The sequence below is a fragment of the Pseudopodoces humilis genome, chromosome 2 (assembly GCF_049639895.1).
Source record: "Pseudopodoces humilis isolate 2021_Gansu_Grassland_sample_001 chromosome 2, ASM4963989v1, whole genome shotgun sequence".
Lineage (NCBI taxonomy): Eukaryota > Metazoa > Chordata > Aves > Passeriformes > Paridae > Pseudopodoces > Pseudopodoces humilis.
In genome coordinates, this window is record NC_142201.1 from 67,259,699 (window position 1) to 67,282,156 (window position 22,458).

At 37.5% G+C, this 22,458-nt stretch overlaps 1 protein-coding gene across 6 annotated transcripts in view; it reads right to left on the minus strand.

Annotated features, from left to right (window-relative positions):
• The window catches only part of FRY (FRY microtubule binding protein), a 220,208-nt gene that overhangs the window by 121,645 nt on the left and 76,105 nt on the right, over positions 1–22,458 (minus strand). For 5 of the 6 annotated variants that reach the window (XM_088067734.1, XM_088067729.1, XM_005516302.3 and 2 more), the window contains one exon: positions 5,562–5,761. In XM_088067734.1, coding sequence (XP_087923860.1) covers positions 5,562–5,681 — 120 coding nt within the window. In that variant the 5' untranslated portion in view covers positions 5,682–5,761. Of the gene's footprint in view, positions 1–5,561; positions 5,762–10,693; positions 10,945–22,458 lie in introns of those variants that run through there. The other variant, XM_088067723.1, reaches the window with a different exon arrangement.

The following is a 22,458-nucleotide window of genomic DNA, read 5'->3' on the forward strand; positions in this document are numbered from 1 at the left end:
CTGGAGACAGTGTGGGCACTATGTTGATACCACAATTCCATTACAACCTTGTGTTAGTAGATTGTGTGATTCTAACCTAAAAAATTCCAATATAAGAAGATAAAATTTTGTTGATTGGAACCTAATTTGCCAGGGCAGGGAATGCACAAGGCCTCAGTCAAGAGTGCTGCCATAGGATGCAGTATGAGAGTCCAAGATCTTTCATTTATGAGCCTGTTGGACTGGAATAAGCATGATGCTCTAAAAAAAATACTTGATACAGTGATTTCCATGTAACAATAAGACCAATAGATGATGGAGATCGAAACTTCCAAGTCTATGTTATGACCTTTGCATGAAACTGCTATTCGAGGTATAATTTCAACTGTTTATTAAGGTTTGTAAAGGTTTATTAAGGTTTTTCAGCTCTGTGACCTGGCTCAGCCATAGGGAGGGGGCAGGGCAGTGGGAGCATGAGACTAGCCCTGTTGTGGCAGGGACTAATGGCTCCAAAACCTGGGAATGGGTCCTGGCCTGTGGGCAGGTGTGGGAGAGACTCAGAGGAGGCCATTAAGGCTTATTAGTGCCCTTAGGGCCCTGACCACTGGTTGCCCACTCAGAATAACGTGACCTGATTTAATAAAGCCTATAGGAAGCCCTTATCAGTTGGCTTGAATAAATTTAGGGTTGTAATTGCAGGGCTGCTCCAAGCACAGCAGAGACCTCTGCAAACAGGAGCCACATTCTCTCAAGACCCAGCCAGCCAGGCATAATACAGGACAGCAAATGACCCTGGCCATGGTCTGCTGTCCACTACTGCTTTAACATCAGGTAGATACTTATTGTCACCAACTGTGCACCTGTCTTCACAGAACAGAAAAAGAAGTGAGGAAAGTGTATTTTTGAAGTGAACTTGGGAGCTACTGACAGTAGTTTTCTTTAAAATTCTGTTACTTGGAACTTTCTTAGCTATGTGTTTATTTCAGAGGCTGTAACTGTACCATGTAAGTACATATGAGAGGTGTCCCCAGGTGATTTGACCTGAAGCCTTTTCCTCCTGGTTACTGGTACTGATTTGACAGACTTTCAGGAGAAAGGAGAACAGAATTTTCAATATATATTTGCATAAAGGTATTCAAATAAAAATTTGTAATTGTCAGTTTGTCTGGGCATACATACACTGAGTGAATATTTAGAACAGAGCAAGGCAGCTTGCTTTTCCTCTTTTCCAGGAAATTACCTGTTACTAGTTACAGTAACTAGTATCTATTCACTATGAACAAACAGGGGTCCAAAGTCCCTGTACAAGCCAAACTATCAATGAGGACTTCAAATGTAAAACATGTGTAAGAGTAATGTGTCTCATTACAGGTGACAAACAAGGAGTTGTCACCTTGTGTGATGCAGCTGGAGTTTTAGTCCACGTAAACCAGAAAATTCTGCATTACAGCTGTGGGATAAAACTGCTTGGTATTATCATAGCCTATATAAATCCTACCAGTTATCACAGCCCAGTCCTCAGAAAACAAAAACCAAAAAACCTACTTCCTTTTCTCTGTTCTTAGCATATTCTTCTCTCCCTAGAGAAAGCGAAGCCTAGACTGAAGCTAATCAGAAACCAGTCCCACTATACATATTGGTTGGTCAGTCTCTGCAATTTTCATTATTCTTTCCTTTCTTTCAAAGTCTTCTGAACCATCTGCTACGTTGTTATCACCAGCTCTGTCTTGAAATAGATCTCTACTTTAATGCCTTCAAGCTTCTAATGAAATGGAAGTAATAAAAACACTAGTATCAACCACACCACTCCTTTCAGGGTTTTTTCCTAGCGGTGAGATTAAACCTGCCTAACCTAAAAAGAAAGAGTTACATGCAGAATTCATGAATATGCTTATAGTCCCAATCCTATAATGAGTAAATTCTGTTCTTGAGTTCAGTATTCAGAGAGATTCTGAATTTAGACAAGCTCAGTAAAAGAAGATGCTTGCAGGAGAAAAGCATAATGAAAGTTTACCAACAGCTAAATTAACCATTAACAACTGTCAATGCCTGTAGCTCCCTATGTTTTATCAATGTCTACAGCTGTGTGTAAGTACTGCTGAAAGGCTTATTTAAAGATTAGCGCGCTCTGTATGCACAGGATGAATTATTACCCAAAGTGATAATCAACAGCCCTAAAAAAGGAAACTTTTTTTCTAGGCTTCCTCCTTACAGAGCTATGAAACATATTCTTTCAATTGAACTGGCAAGAATATTTCCCTGGCTTCCTCTTTCTAGCTTCATTTCAAGATCATCACTGCTTGAAAAAAATCAGCAGTAATGAAATATCAAATTGTATTTAGAAGTGAAGCAACGCAGAGAAGATTTAGAATAAAAACTGATAAAAATTAAATATTAATTAAATCAGCTGTGGAAAAAGGTCTGTGGAATAAAATCTTAATATTTCTTACAAATAAGAACCATTATCTACAGAAAAGAACCAGGAAATTATTAAAGATTATTAAGAAAAAAATATTTACATTTCATTTAGGGGAATTTAATTTTATAAACTGGATTTTATTTTATAAACAATTTACTTTAATCAAGTCTGCTGCCAAATACTTTTTATTTGAAATAATATAACTTGACAATCTGGGTACAGTAGTTAATCATTAAAAATTAGCCACATGACTGTGAACTTATAATTACTGAATTGGTTTTTTTTGTATATCAGAGATCCTAAAAAGGGAAAAATTGCCTGAAATATTGAATAAAATATTCTGCGGGCAAAGTTAAAAAATGTCAAATCTGGAAACAAAGGTTTTCCATTTTAACTTGTTAAAGACTTAGCAGTGGATAGCTGACATTATATTTATGTCTAGAAAATATATTAAGTGGGGAGCGTGTTTTTTATGATGATCACTGCCAGATCCAGTAACCAAAATGTCAAATGATACTTGGTTGCCGGCCAAGGCAGCAGGAGGAGTAGGTGTCACTGCCCTCTGCTTTCTCTCCCCCTGGAATATTGCTATCCCAGATGAGACTTCATGTTGCTGCAGGAAGGGGTGGGGTTTGCTGTGCCCTTCATTGACACACTAGAAAATAGCAAAGATTTCTAGTGCCTTTCTGGCATCTGCAACTCACGGCGTGACACAAACATGGTTTCACTACATAGTTGTCAGAACACTGAAATTTACACTTTTGCTCTGTGTGCATCACAAAAGAAAGAGACTGATATATCACATGGACATATGGAACCCAAAGAAACTGAGACAAAAATTCATAAAAATAACACCAATGATAATCAGGAAGTATAAGCTGGCAGAACATGTATGAAAAGAATGATCTAGGTAAAAAAGGTATCCGTAAGTATTTAATTTAACCACAGTAACTTCAGAGCTTCAATGTGAGCTAGACTTTGTGATAAAAGAGACGTAAAGGCAACAATATTATAAAAAGATCATTTTATCTTCTCTAGAAGAAATCCTAAGTATTCATTGCTCATTATAAAATTAAACTGTCATATCTTGTAATGACTTGGAGAAATCAAACTAGAAATATCTCAGTGTTGAGCACTGTGCAAGTTTGACTTTCTTTGAAGTACACTTGAGTTTAATTAGACCATAAACTTCAAAGAGTTCAACATCTGACTAACTAATTGTGAAAAAAGGCCAAAAGGTAGCTTTTCACCATCAACTTATAAACTTCGTCTCCCAAATCCGTGGGACTTCTTGGTCACAATTCTAGTAAGTAAAGTAAAATGTTGGAACAAAGCTGCTAAACATCCAGCAGCCACCTCGCAAAAAGGGTAGACTCAAATTCTTAGCTGTTATTTGAGAATAATTTTTGCCATTTTCCCTTGTCACTTCTTTCATTACAACCTAATTATTTCAAAATCATTTTGACTGAATGTCTACAGAATCCTGCCTACTCATTGGTCACAGCCAACCTGAAACAGCAGCATGCCATGACATGTAAGTTTTATTAGTACTAATGAGATGTGAGTATGTAATTGAATTATTGTTAGTGACTCACGGTCAGACCCCTGTAAAATTATGTTCTGAAAATGATGACAAGAAGGTGACATTCCAGTCTCTTGAAATATTTCTACATTCTACATTGAATTAATCAAATAAAATTCCATTGAACAACCTCAAGAATAAGATCAACATTCAGATAATAAGTTTCTCAATGTGAAAAAAACACAGCAACTGAAGGTGAAATGGGAATAAGTCCAAGCCTGAAATGTTATATGAAAATGCAGAGGTTCATGCTTAAGAGTAACACAGGTGCTGCAATGAAAATATATCCTCAGTACTGGTCCTCTGACTGTTTTCCTGATCTTGTCAAATAATTTTCTATACATTCTGTTTAAAAATTTTAAAGACATTCTCTGGGCATCACATGAAAACTGGATCATAATAAATAGATGCTGCTATTTTATTTTTTAAAAGGACAGAAAAACTGTCAGGTTATTCTACTTTTTGTGATTTGGAGGGAACTCATCAAAGAAGAAAAATCTGGATTTTTGTCATAATATTCTTTACTGTAAGCTTTCTGTGGTGTTATTTCCAAATTATGTAAGATAGTTCTGTCATCTTGCATCTAGCTAATGTTTCAGAAGAAAGCCTGGTAAAACTTTCCAAACATCAAATGCTTCTGAATCTAAATCAAAGCTAAATAGATGTCATCAGAATAAAAGAAAACTTTAATTCTGCCCTTTAAAATATCCTGAAAATGGGGAACTAAACTAAGTATTCTACATTGGATTTTATAACAAAAAGATTCTAAGATTTTATTAAACTTCCCTTATAGTACAGAAGTAAAGATTTCTGGGTATTTTTAGTTTGGTTTTTTTTTAATCTCATCAGAGCTAAACTATAAGTTTTAGAAATATTCTTCCTTAATCAAAACAGCAAGGCTGTATATAAAATGTAATCTCAAGTTAAATGAGCAGAGTCCTGGAAGATCAGTTACATAAGGCAAATTGTAACAGACATACTTGTGTGCTAAATTTGCCTAAAAATACAAATGACAATGGCTCGCTCATGGTCCAAGACCTTGAAATGTAACTCCTTTTTCAAGTGCTGCATGCTTTTTCATAACTGGAAAATAGGTGCTATAGCCCTCCTATAGCACCTATTAGATTATGAAATCTACTACTGTCAGAACTAAAAGAGGAGTCAGCAGTGGTAGCCATTTTAATGTTTTAGCTGAAAACCTGTAATGTTCAGAAATACTGCTTTTATCATATTTCAGCATTTTCTAATCTATTTTGACTCCAGTGACTGCTCTCCCAGTTGTGAAATCTATGCTGGCTGACACCTCTTCTGCCTCTCAATCCCATTAACGTGTGCCCATGTTGCAAACAGAAATTCAGTATTAATTCCTTTTCATGTCACCTCTTTGGCATGTCTTGCATACCTCTGCCCTCTCCCACGACATTCTACTTGCCAAAGCAGCACATCTTACAGTTTGGGGAACACTATCAAACTCCAACGCAGATTACAAGCAAAATACTCTTCATTGCACAGCGAGCAAGCCTGATTTTGAAACAAATTCAAAGCACAGTATACATGTGCATGGAGTTTCTTTTTACTCACAAGAGGTTCTGCCATGATGATGCGAATCTTGCGTTCAGCCAGAGTAGTGAAGTTAACAAACAAGCTCTTCAGGACATATTCGCCTGGTTTACTGTCTGGGTCAATGCTGATGGGCAACATGGCTGGAGGGCCTTTTTCTCTCTGTGTACCAGAAACAGGAGGGACAGGTGGCTTGATATATCCGTTACCAACTGGAGAAGCTGAAATGTAGAAAAGACACATTTACTTCTGGGTAATTCAACACGGTTTAACTTTCACAGAGCACCTCAACAGCTCACTGCACTGTCAAAGCAAAACTGGAGACTAGCTGCTAATCAAAGAAATACATGACACATCAATATAACTTCCATGGAACCATAGGTAAAATATACATTGTCTAACTGGAAGAAGAAATAAAAGATGAAATATTTTGTATTAAAATGGAGTGGTGTTTACTATGCAGTGCACTATTTTTAGTAAATATAGTAAACATAGTTTACTATACTATGCAACTGAAAAATATCCTCATTTTTTGTCTTTTGTGCGCAAGTCAGACCTGTAACTCAGTTGTCAAGTAACAAAAATCTATTCTTTATTGCTATTCAAACTGGCTTAGCCTTGCAAAAATCAGGAGTCTGGTCTTTTGACTATGGTGAGTTGTAAAGGGTCTTATTCTTTAATCTATATTAGGTGAAGAATGACAAGAATGACTCAAAAAAAGAACATACATGTTACCAGTATAAATCTTACATGAAGAGTCAGACATAGAATGTTTTCCAAGGCCAAAAAGTATTAATTATGCATTAGCTTTCTGGAAAGAACCAAATCCTACAGTTCCACCTGGCACTTTTGAGATTACACCTGGTGTATTCTGTTCAGTTTTGGTCTCTCCCATGCCAGAATGACATTGCTATTCTGAAGCAGAGCCAAGAGAGGACCATGAAGATGGTCAAAGGCTTGCTAGATTAGTAAAGGCTGAGAGTGCTGGACCGATTCAACCTCGAGAAGAGAATGTTATTGCACCCCTCAGCTACCCAATGGAGTCTAGCAAAGATGCCAAGGAACTAGATTCTTCTTTGAGCTGAAGATGAAAGGACAAGAGGCAACAGACACTAGTCTGAATGTGGGAAATTTCTATTAGATAATTTCCACTGTGAGGGGGTGAGCAAACACAGATACATGTTGTCCAGAGATACAGCAGAAAATCCACTTTTGGAGATACTTGAAAGTTGACCAGACAAGGTCCTGAGAAACCTTCCCTAGCTGGTGAGCAAGCTGGGGTTGGACTAATCATCCATCAGGGATACCTTCCAATCTAAATTATCCTGTGATTGAATTCCCCATAATGAGTATCAAGGTATTGTATACTAGACTGAGCTCAACTGGCTGTGAATGAAGGAAAAGTAAATGGCAGCACTTCAAATGCCACCATTTTACACATAAAATTTACAACCCAAAATCCTCAGGGCTCAACTCTTATTGGCAATAAAAGTCATGTTTGGTCTTCAAACAGGTACTGGTAGCACTCTTTCTCTGTTAGTTTTGCCAGAGACTTTAAAAGCAGAAAATTAAGTAAGACTGGCAAGACCAGCCATTATCCACTCTGAATGTAATAAAAGTGTCACAATGCCCACAAGCACAACTGATGATTCAGATGGAGATGCTTTAATGCAATACAAACCATGGAACTATTGTGAACTAAAATCATTACAGCACTTCCTCATAGCAGAGTGTTACCTCCAAGTTGCATAGAAAGAAAGAGAGAAGGAAGAATGAGCTACAATGACGGTTACCTCACATCTAATACCTTTAGCCTTCTCCTTTGAGGAACAGAATTGCAAGTGTTACTGAAATTACCTGTCAATTATTAGTGACATATGATTGTTTTAAGGATAAATCAGATTTGCTTCCTATGGACTTTAACACTTCACTGCTGAACAAAAATGAAAAAATAATTAAAAGAAGAAACTTTATGGCTTGAGAGCATTTAAATCAGAAGCTAAAATTACACACTGAAAAATAAAAAAGGATGCACTAGAGAAAAGAGAACAGGTTTTCCTTTAGAAAAATCAGGTTAGAAGTTTGTATATAAGAGGACAAAAATTCTTCTCTTCATGTAGTTATTATTCTGCAAGTGTAACACATCTACACTTTTCTTTGAAAATAACCCCTCACTGATGAGGTACAGCATCACTCTTCAGCACAGCAGCAGCGCTTCTCCCACTGTAACAGATGTTTCCTGCTAGATTTGCTTCCTGCAAAGTTTCACTTGATTTTTGAGGGCAGAAGCATTATCATGGAATCTTCCTGGCATTATGACTCTTTGCAAAAAACAAAGTGTATAAAACAGTCCTACATTTATATTGCACAAACCTTGTTCTAAAAATACATTGTTCTCAATAACAATCTACTTCAAAGTAGACTGTACACCAGAGAAGTGTGTAAGTGCTACTGCTCTTCTGTCATCACCTAGGCTCTCTTAAAACCTAAACATGAAGACAGTGGGATGCAAAGGATCAGATGCAAATTTTTATAGACTATCAAATACACTAGGCAATGGAAATCTCTCTGCAAATAGCTTTAGGATGGAGTCAGACAATATTTTTGCAGTTAGGAATATATTTGCCAAATGTGTGGTTTTGACCGGCTTACATCTACCCATGAAATCAGCTCCATCTCCAAGTGCTCAGTCAGGAAAATTTTTTGGTGAGCAGCAAATCCAATTTTCTTAAATATCTGTGTCCCTTGTGCAGCACAAGCCCCGTCCCTTGCAGTGCCACCACGCTGAGCTGCCAGGCTTGGAGCTGAGCGCTGCGCCCCTGCCAAGCACAACACCGCCGGGCTGGGGCCAGGCAGCCAGCTCAGGCTGCTTCTCGGAGAAATCTGCTGCAATCTAATAGAACACAAACCTGCCTTCTGCTCCTCAGCAGCTCTGCTTTAAACCTGGCTGCTCAGCTCAAAACACCGGGGGGATTCATGGGAGGCAGGCAGGCATGCAGGCGGTGTGTGAGAGCAGGTACGCCTCCCATCCTGGCGAAATTAAGTTTAAAAAACCTTACCCATGCTACCTGGGAGCTGCCACCCTAATCTTCAATCATTGTAGCATTCAGACAGGACTCTGAGACTGGAATTTCAATCCACATAGTCATTGTTAGTAGGAAGCCTTTTAACAATGATTCTGTTAGGTTTGTGACACAGGCAGATTTAATTTTTTTTTCCAGACATCTAACTGAAAAGTCACTTATTTGCACACTGGAATAGAGGAATGCAATTATCTGTGAGATTTGCCAGTGCACCAAAAATTTATATTCTAGCACTTCTCGCAAATAAAGAACTTTACAGTCTTTTCCCAAATACAGAAAAAGCACATCCTGGGGGTTAACATCTATCATTACTATAGCAATTACAGCAGTTAGGAAAATGACTGACATATGACATTGATTTAGTTCAGTTTTTTAAAAGACCATTTTGTAGCTGTTAAGTCCATTTAAGCATCTTTAGTGTGAAAGCTAAAATTGCCCACACTCTGAGGGTCTGGTGTTGATCATGGTCATGAACTATTACATATATATATATTATATATAATATATAATATTATAATAATAATATATATTATATATAGGTTTGGCTTTTTCTAAGGCATCTTTTCAACTCCATTATCTCCAGCATTTGCATATGCTTGATATTTGCATTGCAAAAAATCTGGCCCAGTGACAAGGCTATCACTGATATCTATACAATAATGTATGAGCTTTAAAAGAATATAGCTTTTATGCCTAGACTGAGAGCCCTACAAATCTCACTAAAAAAAATGTTGCCTCTGAGACAAAATTGGAAATCAAGGATTCAAAATTTAAGAAGCAGCTGCATTAAAGTTATCCCTGATTGGTCCCTTTATGTTGACACATGACACATTATCTGTGAGCCTTAGATGTAGCAATAAAAAAAATGTGCTCAGTTTTGTCCTCTATGGCAGAGAAACACTGCCCCATTAAATAAGATACATAATTTTAACATGAGAAATCACCATCTATAGTTTGTGTGGCTTCATACAGAAGACATATGGAGGGTATATGGTAGAAGGAAAGAGTTATACTCAATTTGAGATATTGATTTCCTTAACAAACTTAGTTTATACTGCCTGATTTCAAAATAATAAATGTGATACCAGGAGAAGTACCAGAACAGACCACAGAAGCGTTTAGTTTGAATGCCTTTATATTGTAGGGCATTGGTTACTTTCATTACTTGCACCACACAAGTATTGCATTAAGCTAAACCCTTTACCTAGAGAAAAGTAGCTCATCCCCCAGCAGAATGAATGGTGATGCACATGGAGGAGACCATGGTAACCCTGATGCCCAAGGACTCTGCAACAGCAGAGAATCTACAGATCAAATTTAGAGAGTTGTTTACATATTTAAAGCTCCTATCCTATGAAAATCTGTAAGAAAGTTTAACCATGCTATAAAATGTCTGTACCATTTGGGGGTGTAATTCTGTCTGAGTATCTTTTTTTGTTTCCAACATGGTTCCCTATTTTTCTACTAAATGAGCAATGAGCTGTATTTCAAATTATGCTCTTACCCTACAGAGTATTTTAGTGCAAGCTATAACCATATCACTTTCTCAATTTTATGTATTTTAAAAAATTAAAGACAAGGAATAAATACAGAAATATAATGAAATATCACACATGGTTGTCATCACAGCCATATATTATTGCCACGGAAAGGCCTCCTGACATAAAATCACTGCTAGATTTTTCCATGTATTGATCATTTCCCTGATCAGAAAAACACCTGTAAAAAAGCACAGTAGTTTTAGTGTAACACATGGTCAAAAGCTAAGGCAAGGGATGAGTACCAAATTAAATTATCCTAACAGATTCCCAATTATGATCTGCAATACAGGTGTTTTTCTTAGAGCTGTAAGAGGAATCAAAACAACTGAACGATCATAATGCACAAGCCAAGAATCTGCGCTACATTGGATATAACTTCAGCCATACAATTATTAAATTTTCAGTATCTTTAAGCAGAAAAGCAGAGGTTGCATTATTTTAGTAAACTGTGTCAAATTCACACTTTAGCAACAATGAACAAACTAATAAGACAAATGGAAACATCTATTTGCAGTATTTTCATACCTACCGAGCCCCTTTATAAAGCCGATCACGCTGGATTTTCTCCAACATGCTACTGTAATATCCATGAGCCTGTGAATTCCTGAAATGCTCCACTCCTTCAGTTAGAAAAGTTAGAATCCTTTTCTAACTAAAATTGAAAAATAAATTAGTTGTTTCATAATCCTGTTTCACACTTCCTCACTGCTTGTGAGGAAGACATTCCCTTCAGTTTCTTAGTATTTCTCAATAGACAAATGCTGAAGACCTGCAGTGTGCGAGCTAGAGCAGGCCTGCAGATCAGCTCAGCCTTTCCATAACCAAAGGGGTAATTTTTAGCTTCAGCATATGATGATGACCACTCACAGAGTGGCTGCACGTCTATATTTATCCACAAGTACATACTATGCTGACAGATTAGTGAAACTACTTCAGGCACTCCAAGAACATGAGACAGGATAATGGAGTTCGACAAAAACAAACCACACATATCAAACACATGTATTATCATACAATCCAAGCTGAAAACAATTAGTAGAGAAATGCAAAGCACAGTGACAACACAGGATGGGTTTTGTTTTGTAACTAAAGTCTTTTGGCCAAAAGTATATACAGTCTAAATTCCTTGCGATAAAGCCAACCCAGAATCTCTTCTTTTCCCATGCCAAGAATCAGTGAGAAACCACATATCCTTAAGAATAACTGTACATCTGCTGCAATAACTCTTGAGGAAATTTGCTTTGTTTTAAAGCAGCAACTACAATATTAAAAAGAAAACATGAAGAATTAAATTTACAAGGATATGGTCAATATGCCACAAAAGGTTGCTTTGTCACCTTTTGAAGGAAAACATTCCAAATTAATTCAAGCTTGATAAAGAGAAAATAAAAAAATTAAACTATTGCTGAAAGAAACAAACTAAAGGTCTAGCAGATCCATTTTTATCATGGTGAAATAAATTGCAAGATTCCCAAGGAAAATGGTATTCCAGCATATTAGTAGGATGCACTAATAGCAGTATTTTAATGTAAGCTATGTCCAGTTCTGGGCCCCTCAGTTTAGGAAGGACATTTAGATGCTTGAATGTGTCCAGAGGAGGGCAACAAGACTGGTGAGGGGTTTGGAACACGAACCCTGTGAGGAATGGCTGAGAGATCTGGGGTTGTTTACTCTGGAGAAAAGGAGACTCAGATGTGACCTTATCCCTCTCTACAACTTCCTGAAAGGCGGCTGTTGTCAGGTGAGGGGTGTGTCTATTCTCCCAGACAGCAACTGACAGAGTGAGAGGACGAAGACTTAAGCTGCATCAGGGGAAATTTAGGTTGGACGTTAGAAAGAAATGCTTCACTGGAAGAGTGACTGAGCAATGGAACCATCGGGCCACGGAGGTGGTGGAGATGCCATCCCCGGATATGTTTAAAAAACGGCTGGATATGGCACTCAATACCATGGTTTAGTTGATGAGGAGGTGTCGGTTCATAGGTTGGACTAGAAGATCTTAAAGGTCTTTTCCAAACTAGCTCATTCTGTGAAACCTCAGTAAACATGTATTCTAAAACTCTGACTCTGATGACTGTCTAAAACTGTTCAGGCAATGATTGGAGAAGACAATCAGTCATTTTGCACAGCTGTCTTGACACAAGAACATGACATAAAACTATCCCAACTCATCCTGACTTTCAAGAGCCTATTTAATCCAAATACAGGATTCTTCAAAAGTTTCTTTGGTTGACCAATTAGATAGATGGTGTGCAATGCAAAAAAGATAAAGCCCAAACAATTACATGTAAAAAAAATCTGGAAATCCTTATACTAGAGGAAATACTATCTAGTCTAGAAGATAAAATAGAGAAGAGACAGTAGGGTCAGCGGGGTAAATGTACAATAGAAGCTCAAGATTCTGGAGCAAAACAGCTCACTTGGAAAACAAGTCTAAGGGGAATAGATTTGGGAGGATATCCAATAAAGTGTTGAGAGTTTCAGCTCTCTGAAATGGATATCCTCAAAAAATTGAATATGCCAAAACTATAAAGGAGAAAAAGCTAATTTATACATTTCAAATTCCTTAATTTCTTTAAAGAGACATGCCTCAGGAGAGTAATTTGTGTAAACTGGAATGGGAAAGAGAAAGGAAGAAGATATCTTCCATGATAAAGGCACTCCAGGACTTGGTTACCTATTTACCCAAGATAAGACCAATATTTTAAATTATTTCTGAGTACTTAGTGAAAAAAATGCTGTTGCCAGGTTTAGATATACTTATTCCACTCTTTTCACAGTACTTGTGGAGCTACAAAAAACAGTTGCAAATCCTGTAGACCTGGTCAGGTAATCCTTGTCCAAACTTCCTTTTACCATAATAGAATACAAATTTCATGTGAACTCAAGGAACAACAAAGACAGAAAACAGGAAACAAATTAATTAGTACATCCACTAAGAAGTGGCAGAATTGCCAATAAAGTGTAAGCTTTGGCCAACCCTACTCTACTCAAGGAAAAGGAGGCTTAAACATTCTGTGTGTGTGTGCGTGCGTGTGTGTGTGTGTGTGTGTGTGCGCGCGCACATGCTTGCCATTCTCCAATTTATTTTCAGTATCTTATAAAAACACAAGCCTAAAACAGACCATGTGTTCAGTGAGACTGAACATTTTGGGACATAAGGCTAATTCCTTGTAGCAAACTCCTTCAGCCTTCCCCCTAACCCAGGGGTGGACAGTGATTTGCAGAACGGAGCTAAGAACATGTCCCAGATGTGGTAATTTTTTAACAATCAGATCCAATTCTCTGCAGGATAGAAACAAAATGCAACCTGGAAATAAATATACGGTCACTCAGTACCCCTTATGGATGCTAAAATAGCACTTGTGGGGAATGCTCTTCTCTGCACGTCTGCAAAGACTTCATATGTTCATTCTAGTCAGAGATGGTTATGAAGCAGCCATCTTCTGTAATGGTCCCACCAGGACCCCACCAGTTTAATAGAGATATCTTTGCCCAGACTCAGGGAAACATTAAAACAGTCCTTACATGACTGTAACGTATAGACAGGTCTTATTTTAGATTGATGTGGTGAAGTGCCTGTTAGCTTTGAAGCCAAAGGTTCTTGTTTAACCTAGAACCTTGGAAAGAATAAAACTCTTAGCTTGGCTTTATTAGCCACTAGCAACCTTCTGGCCCTCACATCCCAGCTGATGGCAGGTAAGTGTCAAGCTTCGTAATTCTCAGAGGAGTACTGCAATTCTCTGCGAGAGAGGGGTAATTGATGTGAGATCCTGTAGAGGAAAGTAGTGAGTGGAACACATTTTCTCCCCTTGCTTACACAGAGGATTCAAGAATGATGACTGCCAAAACAAATAAACAAACAGGAAATCCTGTCATATGCGTCCATTGACTTTTTAAAGGCCTTTTCACTGACTTGGCTAAGCATCCTGTAAGATACAGACTTTCCCTCTCTCCTTCTCCTAAGTGGCAAGCCAGGGATTGAGCAGCTTAACAGTGTCCCCTAGGTTCTTATCTCAGATCCTTGCAAGACATGTGAGGGAGGCAGGAAAGCAATTCTTCTTCCCTCCCATTCTCTTAGCTCACCATCTATTTTTCTGCTTCTTTTTCTCTAAATCATTGTTTTCTTGTTTACATATACCACTGTGCTGAAGATACGTAGGAATATATGGATGTAGCATAAATATTTTTACCTGCACCAATTCTAGAAATTTCTTGGTTTATTATGAGATTAAAGACTGAAAATGTTAAATGACATGGAAAACCTTGTAGAAAATCTACAACAATTTTCACATTTTAGTGTTTCATTTAGGGGTGACTTCTTACTAAAGGAAATATCTTTGTTGCTTCTGGTGGGATCCAAATCAAACAACAATACTTGTCAGTTTCTGTGTTTTATATGGTAATGACACACTGCCTCTTTGAAGGGTTACTTGAGATTAACAATATACTTTCAAAAGATTTCAAAATTCTGGCATCTTTTCTACATAACTTCACATGGGTTTTTTGACCTTTTCCAGTTATTCCAAAATAAAAAACTCCAAAGAAAGGTTTAAAGATATTTTCAGAGGAGTAATTGTTGGGGTTTTTTCTAAAAAAAATCTAACAGACAAGGTCTATTTCTGAAACTACACCAGGATTTCTTTGGGCTCAAATAGAGATTAAAAATAATTTCATTTTGAATAAAGACATTCATAATCTTCTTTTGCACTTTTTTCAGGTACTAGGGCAAAAGGGCTAAGCTACACTTAGGTTTTGTTGGGTCAGAAAATAGCTTCCTCTAAGATTTTTAGGCAGACATTTTGTCGCATTTGCTTTCCTTTTCCGAGACAGCGAGATGAAGATATTCCTGTAATTTTGTGGTTGATGGGTGTTAGCAGAAGAATTATTTTTAGGGAATTTGGAAAATGGTTGAGGAAATAAAAAGCTAAAAGAGTCCACAAGAGAGGGAATAGTTACTTCCAGAAGAAGGACTGTCTAGCAAGCAGGGAGGATGTGACCTGTATCTTCCTTCCCTGATGTGCTGATTCGGGTTGGGGTTGAATTAATTTTCTCCACAGTAGTTGGTGTGGGGCAGTGTTATGGGTTTGTGCTGGCAACCCAGGGATTTTTAAGTTACTGCTGAGCTACACAGAGCCAAAGGCCTTCACTGCTTCTCACCCCACCAGCGAGTGGGCTGGGGGTGCACGTGGAGTTGGGCGGGGACACAGCCAGGACAGCTGACCCCAGCTCACCAAAGGGATATCCCTGACTGTGGTAACACGTTCAGCATACAAAGCTGGGGGAAGAAGGAGGAAGAGGGGTCATTCAGAGTTACAGTGTCTGTCTTCCCAAGTTACTGCAAGCTGTAATGCAGAGCCAGCTCTCCTGGGGATGGCTGAACCTACCTGTACACAGGAGTGAGCAAATGGCCTTGTGGCCAGCTGGGTTTAAACCATGACATCAATACATTTTCTCTTTGGGACAGTATACTTTTCTGCTTAAGTGTTTTGCAATATAACTGCAAACCCGGGTAAGATGGAATTCTGAAAACATATTTAAGCCGTTTATTTGTTACCAGAGAGAGACACCTCAGTCCTACTCCAATTTCGACAGCTACCTCAGATGTTAGAACTGGAACCGTCCCTGAATTTTTGTTGTTTGTTCACACTTGCTCTTCCAAACTACTTGCATGTTGGATCACACTGTTAAAAACTCCTCTCTTTCACTGGAATGGAAACAGCATATCGCTTGTGGATGATGTGTCTTCTGTGCAATGTACACATGCCTATGAAAACCTGAGAGTGTTGTGATGCACTTGTGCAAACAAGCAGTACTTTATTACCAGTGTATAAAAAGAAACAGCTTCTACTTCTCATGACATAACACTGTTCAGTCTCTAAGAGTTGGTGTTCTACACCTTTCTTTATTTCATGCCACAATAAAGATGCCATGTCTAGTTATGTTTCAAAGTGTAGTACTACTAAGGAAAATCTTTAAAACTGTACTTGCTTTTTTGCATCTTCTGGTGCACTTGATCTACTATAGGGTGCCTTTTAGGGAAAGTTACAAATTTAGCCACCTACCAACCAAATATCAAACTTAATCTAGCCATCCAGGCTCTGGGTAAACTGAGACCGACATTTCTAGGTGATCCATCAAACCCTTCTTAGATTCTTATCTTAAGACAGAATAAATCACTTTCCAGAGGTGCCTCACTCATTCAGTGATTACTGAAAGAGAACTGACAACAAAGACACCCAAAGTTATAAGTGATGGTTCTCACTCTTAATTCTCTACTCTTCAAGAGCACCTTGTATGCATTAAACTGCACTGTGGTGCATTTTAGCTGCTTCTGGCTCAAATTCTTGTCCTTGCTCATGTGGGTGGAAAATGGCACAACACCAACAGTAAACCAAGCCACAAGCTGGATCTGTGGACTGGCAAGTTAAACCATCACAAACCAAGAAGACTTTCACAAAATTTTGTGAAGCTTTCTGTGATGACACCACAGGAGGAATTTCTCTGAATAAAGACTAACATCAGAGAGACATCAATTCATGTTTCGCTCTACAGGGGAGCACACAAAGTAACATCTATACAAAGAAAAATGAAAGAAAAAATTTTGCTGCCAAAATCTGGATTAATATTTATTATCAATCTCTTTCACTAGGTCTGATTGAATCACTGCTGTCACTACTTAATACTGACAGCAGAAGCACACTTATAATATTGCTTATCTTCCATATTTGTCTATCTTCCATATTCAATGCTATCTGGCCTCTTTGCTTACAGCCATCTTTTATTAGCCACAGACCATTGTGATGGTATTGTATCTAATAACTTTCAATGCTATTGTATCTAATAACCCTTTATTACATTACATTACATTAACAATTCTTTGAGAATGGGTTCATTTGCTTCTTAGCCACAAACCTAAATGCAAATGCAAATGCAAATGCAAATGTTTGCTGCTTGGGTAGACTGCGGCTCTGGGATATAAATACTTTTTGTGGTGACTGAAATACAAGATAATGTATTTTACCATGCACATGAGCTCAGTGAGGGTTTCTGAAAATTTGGCTTGAGTGCAGCTGCCCACTGAGAAACTTTCACTTGAACAGATAAGTGGAGTGCATGGAATTTAGCTGCTGTCCAAGGGAACTTCTGCATGACCAGTCAGTTGCTAATACCTAACACAACATGGACAGAACATTGCTCTCATGCTGGTCAGTGGGCCATGACAGAAAACTCCTTCCATGCATTGAAATGTCTAAATGTTTTGGAATGCCAGAAATAAGTTATTAAATCTGGAGAGGAACAGGCACCTATAGAGATGAACCCTGTCTAATCCAATTATGAAAATAAAGAAAGAATCCAAGGGTTCACATTGGATTTTTCAAATAAACAGCTTAAACCCTGCAAAAACAGAGTAGTTCACTAGAAAAACCAAAGAGCCTAATCAAATCTGAAAATAATAAATACATGCTTTTTATAGCATACTCAAAGGGAAATTCAGTACTCCTGAGGGCTGGGACAAAACTGATGTTGTATCATATTTTCTCAAGTGTGAGCAAGGGCAATCCAGGCAACCACAGCACAGCTGGCCTGATACTCATCCTGGAGTAAGCATTTAATTAATAAAGAACCAAAGCACGATAATACAATGCCATAATCATAGGTTTATGAAAAGCAAATTTTATTAAATTAATCATATCTTTTTATGAGATTATAAATTTGGTTAGCAAGGCAACTGAATTGGTATTTTACCAAACTGTAAAATCAACATTCACAACCAATATAGATTAAAAGACAGGTAACATCTATGAATTGAGGAAGAATTGTACTATAATGAATGTACTTCTAGTGGAGGTACAAAGACTAGTTCTTGGTTCTGTACTATTTATCATTACTGTTAACGACATAAAGAAAAAGCTTTTCTATAAAGTTTACAGGCAAAATACAAATTAAGGGTGACAGAAAAAATAGCAAAAAAAAGTCCTTCTATTCTGCTTGATAGCATTTGAAACTTAAAATACAAGCAAATAATACATGAGATATTAATTCTAACCTCTTTAGAGGAGGATTGCATAGTCAGAAACAAGGCCACACAGACAGAAGGCAGCTTTCTCTTCCTGGGAAACACTGATGATGAAAAAAGGCCTGAGACCAGGATGACTAATGTGTTGGAAACAGGCTGCTATTCTTGTGACCTGAAGAGCTATGGAGAGCCTTTTCAAGCAGTTTGAAAAAAAGCAAAAGCAGGAAAGCCCTACTGCTTCATTGTCAGTGGCTCTGCAACCACTGCTGGATGCTCAGCCCTGTTCTGGTGTCTGCAGCTTGACAAAAGATGCTGAGATAGAGAACATTCGGGAAAGGCAAAAAATAGCTCACGACTGCAAAAGTTGCTTTGAAGTTCAGTTTAGTTTGACCACGAGAAAGTTTCACCATCATATCCTCTAATGGCAGAAATTTGCACTTATTATTGCTACAATGGCACCTATTTGCAAAACATATTTCATCGCACCTCCTACCCCCAAACGCCTTTTTTAGACAGCACAGGCATTCAGGCAGATCCGAAGTGTGATTCATTACAATAAATGTATCTAAAACAGCCCATGCAAACTGTACCCCCGTACCTCTTCACTGCCTATCAGGAAAACCAGGCTTGATTGTGCAAGATGTAAAATATAAACACTAAGGATGCCTGAAAGTCAGGTGAGATGATTTCCATGCCCATTTAGCATGAATATCAGGAATAGAAATTTGCTAAGAGACAGCTTTTTGTTCAGTAACATCATCCAATGTCTGGAATTTTAGACTAGACAAATGCATTAAAGAGGTTAAACACAAAAGCAGGAAAATTAACTGCCAGAATGCTATTAAGTCTGGTGCTGATTCTTCCATTACTGGGAATTTTAATTTTTTTTTTTTAAGATGTGCTTTGTCTCAAACAGAAATTAATTCAGAGAAGCCATAAAGCCTGTTCTATGCGGAGCACAGATTGGATTGGACACAATGTTTTTTCTGGTTGTATAATTTATGACTTGTTGAATATATTAGTAGAAAACATAGTTCTGAGAACAATCTGTCATTGGTAAAGCTAGGATATAGATGTTTTAAGAAGGATTCTTCTTTCTCGAATCATGATAATATCAAGAGGCAAAAGTATGAATTTCTATCAGTACTTGATTTCTTTTTGTACATCCAGGTACAAATATAAATTGTATGATCAGAGTATCAAAGTTGTAGCTCCTAAAGCGGCAGGAGAGCTCAGAAGAAAAACACATTTCCAGCATTATGCAAATAGGCCAGAATTGTTCTGTTAGTAACATCTGATTCTCACTGTAGAATGACACTAAAACCAGAAGAATACTGACCTAAAAGATCCACGAATAGTTCTGCTAATAGGTATGTAATCAGAGAATTCAAAGTGAAGAGTGTAGGCAATTTTGCCAACACTGTTCCATAACCTGTGATCTTACCATAAATTCCATTAGTTACAAGCATCAGGTGATGTTATGGGACATCACATCAAAAACAATGACAAGCTTTATTATCATAATGGGTTATTATTCCCAGATCCATGTGATCAGTACTCCATGGCAACCCAATGATAATGAATGCCTTTGTCAGTAAGAAAGCATGTACAAAACTACACAAAGCATGAACCTCAGGCACCTGAAATGGTACATTAGGCTGTTAACATATTAAGAATTTAAACACCAGCACTGATACTTCTTTCTGTATATACAATGAAATTTTCCCCATGTTGTCAGCCAATCATTGCCTATGTGGGGATGAGGCATTTCCAGGACACTTTCACTCAGGGCTCACCAACTGGGAAGTTGAGTGCTTAAAATCAGTCCGTGGAACAGAAACCATAAAAATTACCCAAATGATAAATCACTTGGATAAATCTGGTTTAAATTTGCTGGTCAGTTTACTGGGTAAAGCATCATCTCGTAACAGGATCCACAACAGCCAATACTTAGATATAGATATTGTTCTTAGATATATCCGACCTCACATCGCTGGGCCACTTCAAATGTTCAAAGCAGAAGAGAGAAGCAGCTCCTCTCCTTTTCAGTTTGGCTATAATTGCTTTTTTGCTAAGAGCATAATGGCTAAAAAGCTCACCCAGAATGTGACACATTTGGGGTTAAATGCTTAATTAAACCTCAAGGTTTTGAAATCCCATCTCCAACCTTTAAAAAGACTTCATCTGGAATAACTAATACAGCAATTTTAAAATAAAGTGATTTTGTTTTGGTTCTTTTTTTTCAATGAAATTAATCTAGTTCCAATCCCACTGATACAAACAGTTAAATACTCTCTACTTTTCCTTGAAAACTCTTAGGACAATATACAGCTTTCTGAAAATGCTATTCAGTATATCTTACTTAAATTACCAATGCAGATACTTATTAGATTTTTATGACACCGTGCCAGTTTTTCTACAGTTTATGGGAAATTGTAGCTATCATTTGAATCCAAAATGTGTATGATTGAATGATTCAAAACAGAAAAAAGAGATTGAAAAAGATTGCCATTGATCACACTGGTTATTTGTGTTTAATGTTCACTGGTCACTTGTGTTTAGGAAGTTTAATGACTGAAGATCGTTTTCCGTATTAATTAGAAAGACATAATTTGTTATTTATATTTACACACACACATACATATATATATAACAGCAATGTAGTGATTTGAACCTACTAGCCAAATGTTTCAAACTCTGCTCCTTACAAAACAGGTAAACTTATTCAAGCCAATAAATGTAAACAATCCCAACCTGAAATGTCTTTTATGGATTTAATATTATAAAACTGAAAATTCTGTAACAAAAAGTCATGCCCTAGGGATATTGTCATAATACAAACAGAATTTTTAAATTTCAGACATCTCAGTAAGGCTTTTGGAAAGTTTCCTAATTAGGTTGAAATTTGGTGTGGTAGCTGTGCAAAAGGTTTTGAAAAGTATTACACACCTCTTTGTACTTAATTGAGAAAAATGCTTTATTAAAATGAGTGGTAGCAAGTTTGAAAGAACTATTTCATTACCTTGCAGGGATAGATTCCTTTATGCAACAAGGAAATTACTGCAGAAATTAGTAATATATTTTATAGTGATGTAGAAACAATGGCAGATAGTCCTGCTAAGTTATCTATTAATATCAAAGCACATGATAAATTTAAATAAATATCTAACTTGCCAGCAGTGTGATGCTTCCATTTTACTCCTTGAAGGACTACTGCTTGTCCTCAAATAAATGAAAAAACCTTACTTGTAAATGCTATTCTCAGAGCTCCATTGTAGCAGTCAGTCACCTGGAGTTCCCACTTGGGCAAAACAGAGCTGGGAATTGGCCCAGGAGCAGCTATGCATAGACATGGACCGTCTGTCACTGCAGCTGCAGTGAGAAATCCTATTTCTCCCTTTCCAGTGAAGAGCTGGCCCTTACACCGCAGTTTAAGGATGTAGCCAGTCTTGTTTTTTCATGTTTTAAAAATGAATTCTATCTTGAAAGACATTTACAGATTTACATGGTAAATAAGTTTCCAGATAGTTACTCCAAATAATCCCTTATTTCACTTGATTTTTTTTTCTTTTTTTTCATTACTAATACTTACATACTTCAATGTGTGTAAGTATACTTAAATGTCACAACATGCTATTTACCCTTCTTCAAATCCCTGACAAGGAGATAAAGCTGAGAGTCCATCCCTGCAGTAGACAACTGCTTAGCTCAACCTAATGTGATAACAGACCATCCACAAGGATACTTTTAATATTTACAGTGCCTCACGCCAGTTTTTAACACATTGCTCATAAAACCATTATGCTTGAATGTATGCTGAGTGACACTCAAATATTCCCTAATGCCCAAATACATGGTTTGTTTCTTCATTCAGCTGAGAACTGTCAACAGTGCCCAGATCTGTCTGACACCCTCCCCTGGGAGATGCTACTACAGACTAGTTTTTACTATTACCTTAGACATTACCTCCTGTATTGGAAGAGAAGCCCATCAGGAAGTCAGCTGCTACTGCATTACAAGTAATAATAAATAGAATAATAAGCTGAGAAGACATTTCTTGGTACATCTGTGTGCTTTCCACTGCGCTGCATTACCTCATTGGACTCAGGCCTTCAGAAGTGAGGTAATAGAGGATGTATGATTAATCTGATGCCAAATGAACCAACTGTTGACCCAGTTACCTTAACAGCATGCACAAGGCACTTGCTGTTCTCCTCACCTGATAACATTTAACACTTTATGTCCACCCAAGCACTGAGGCGAAGGAAGGCATA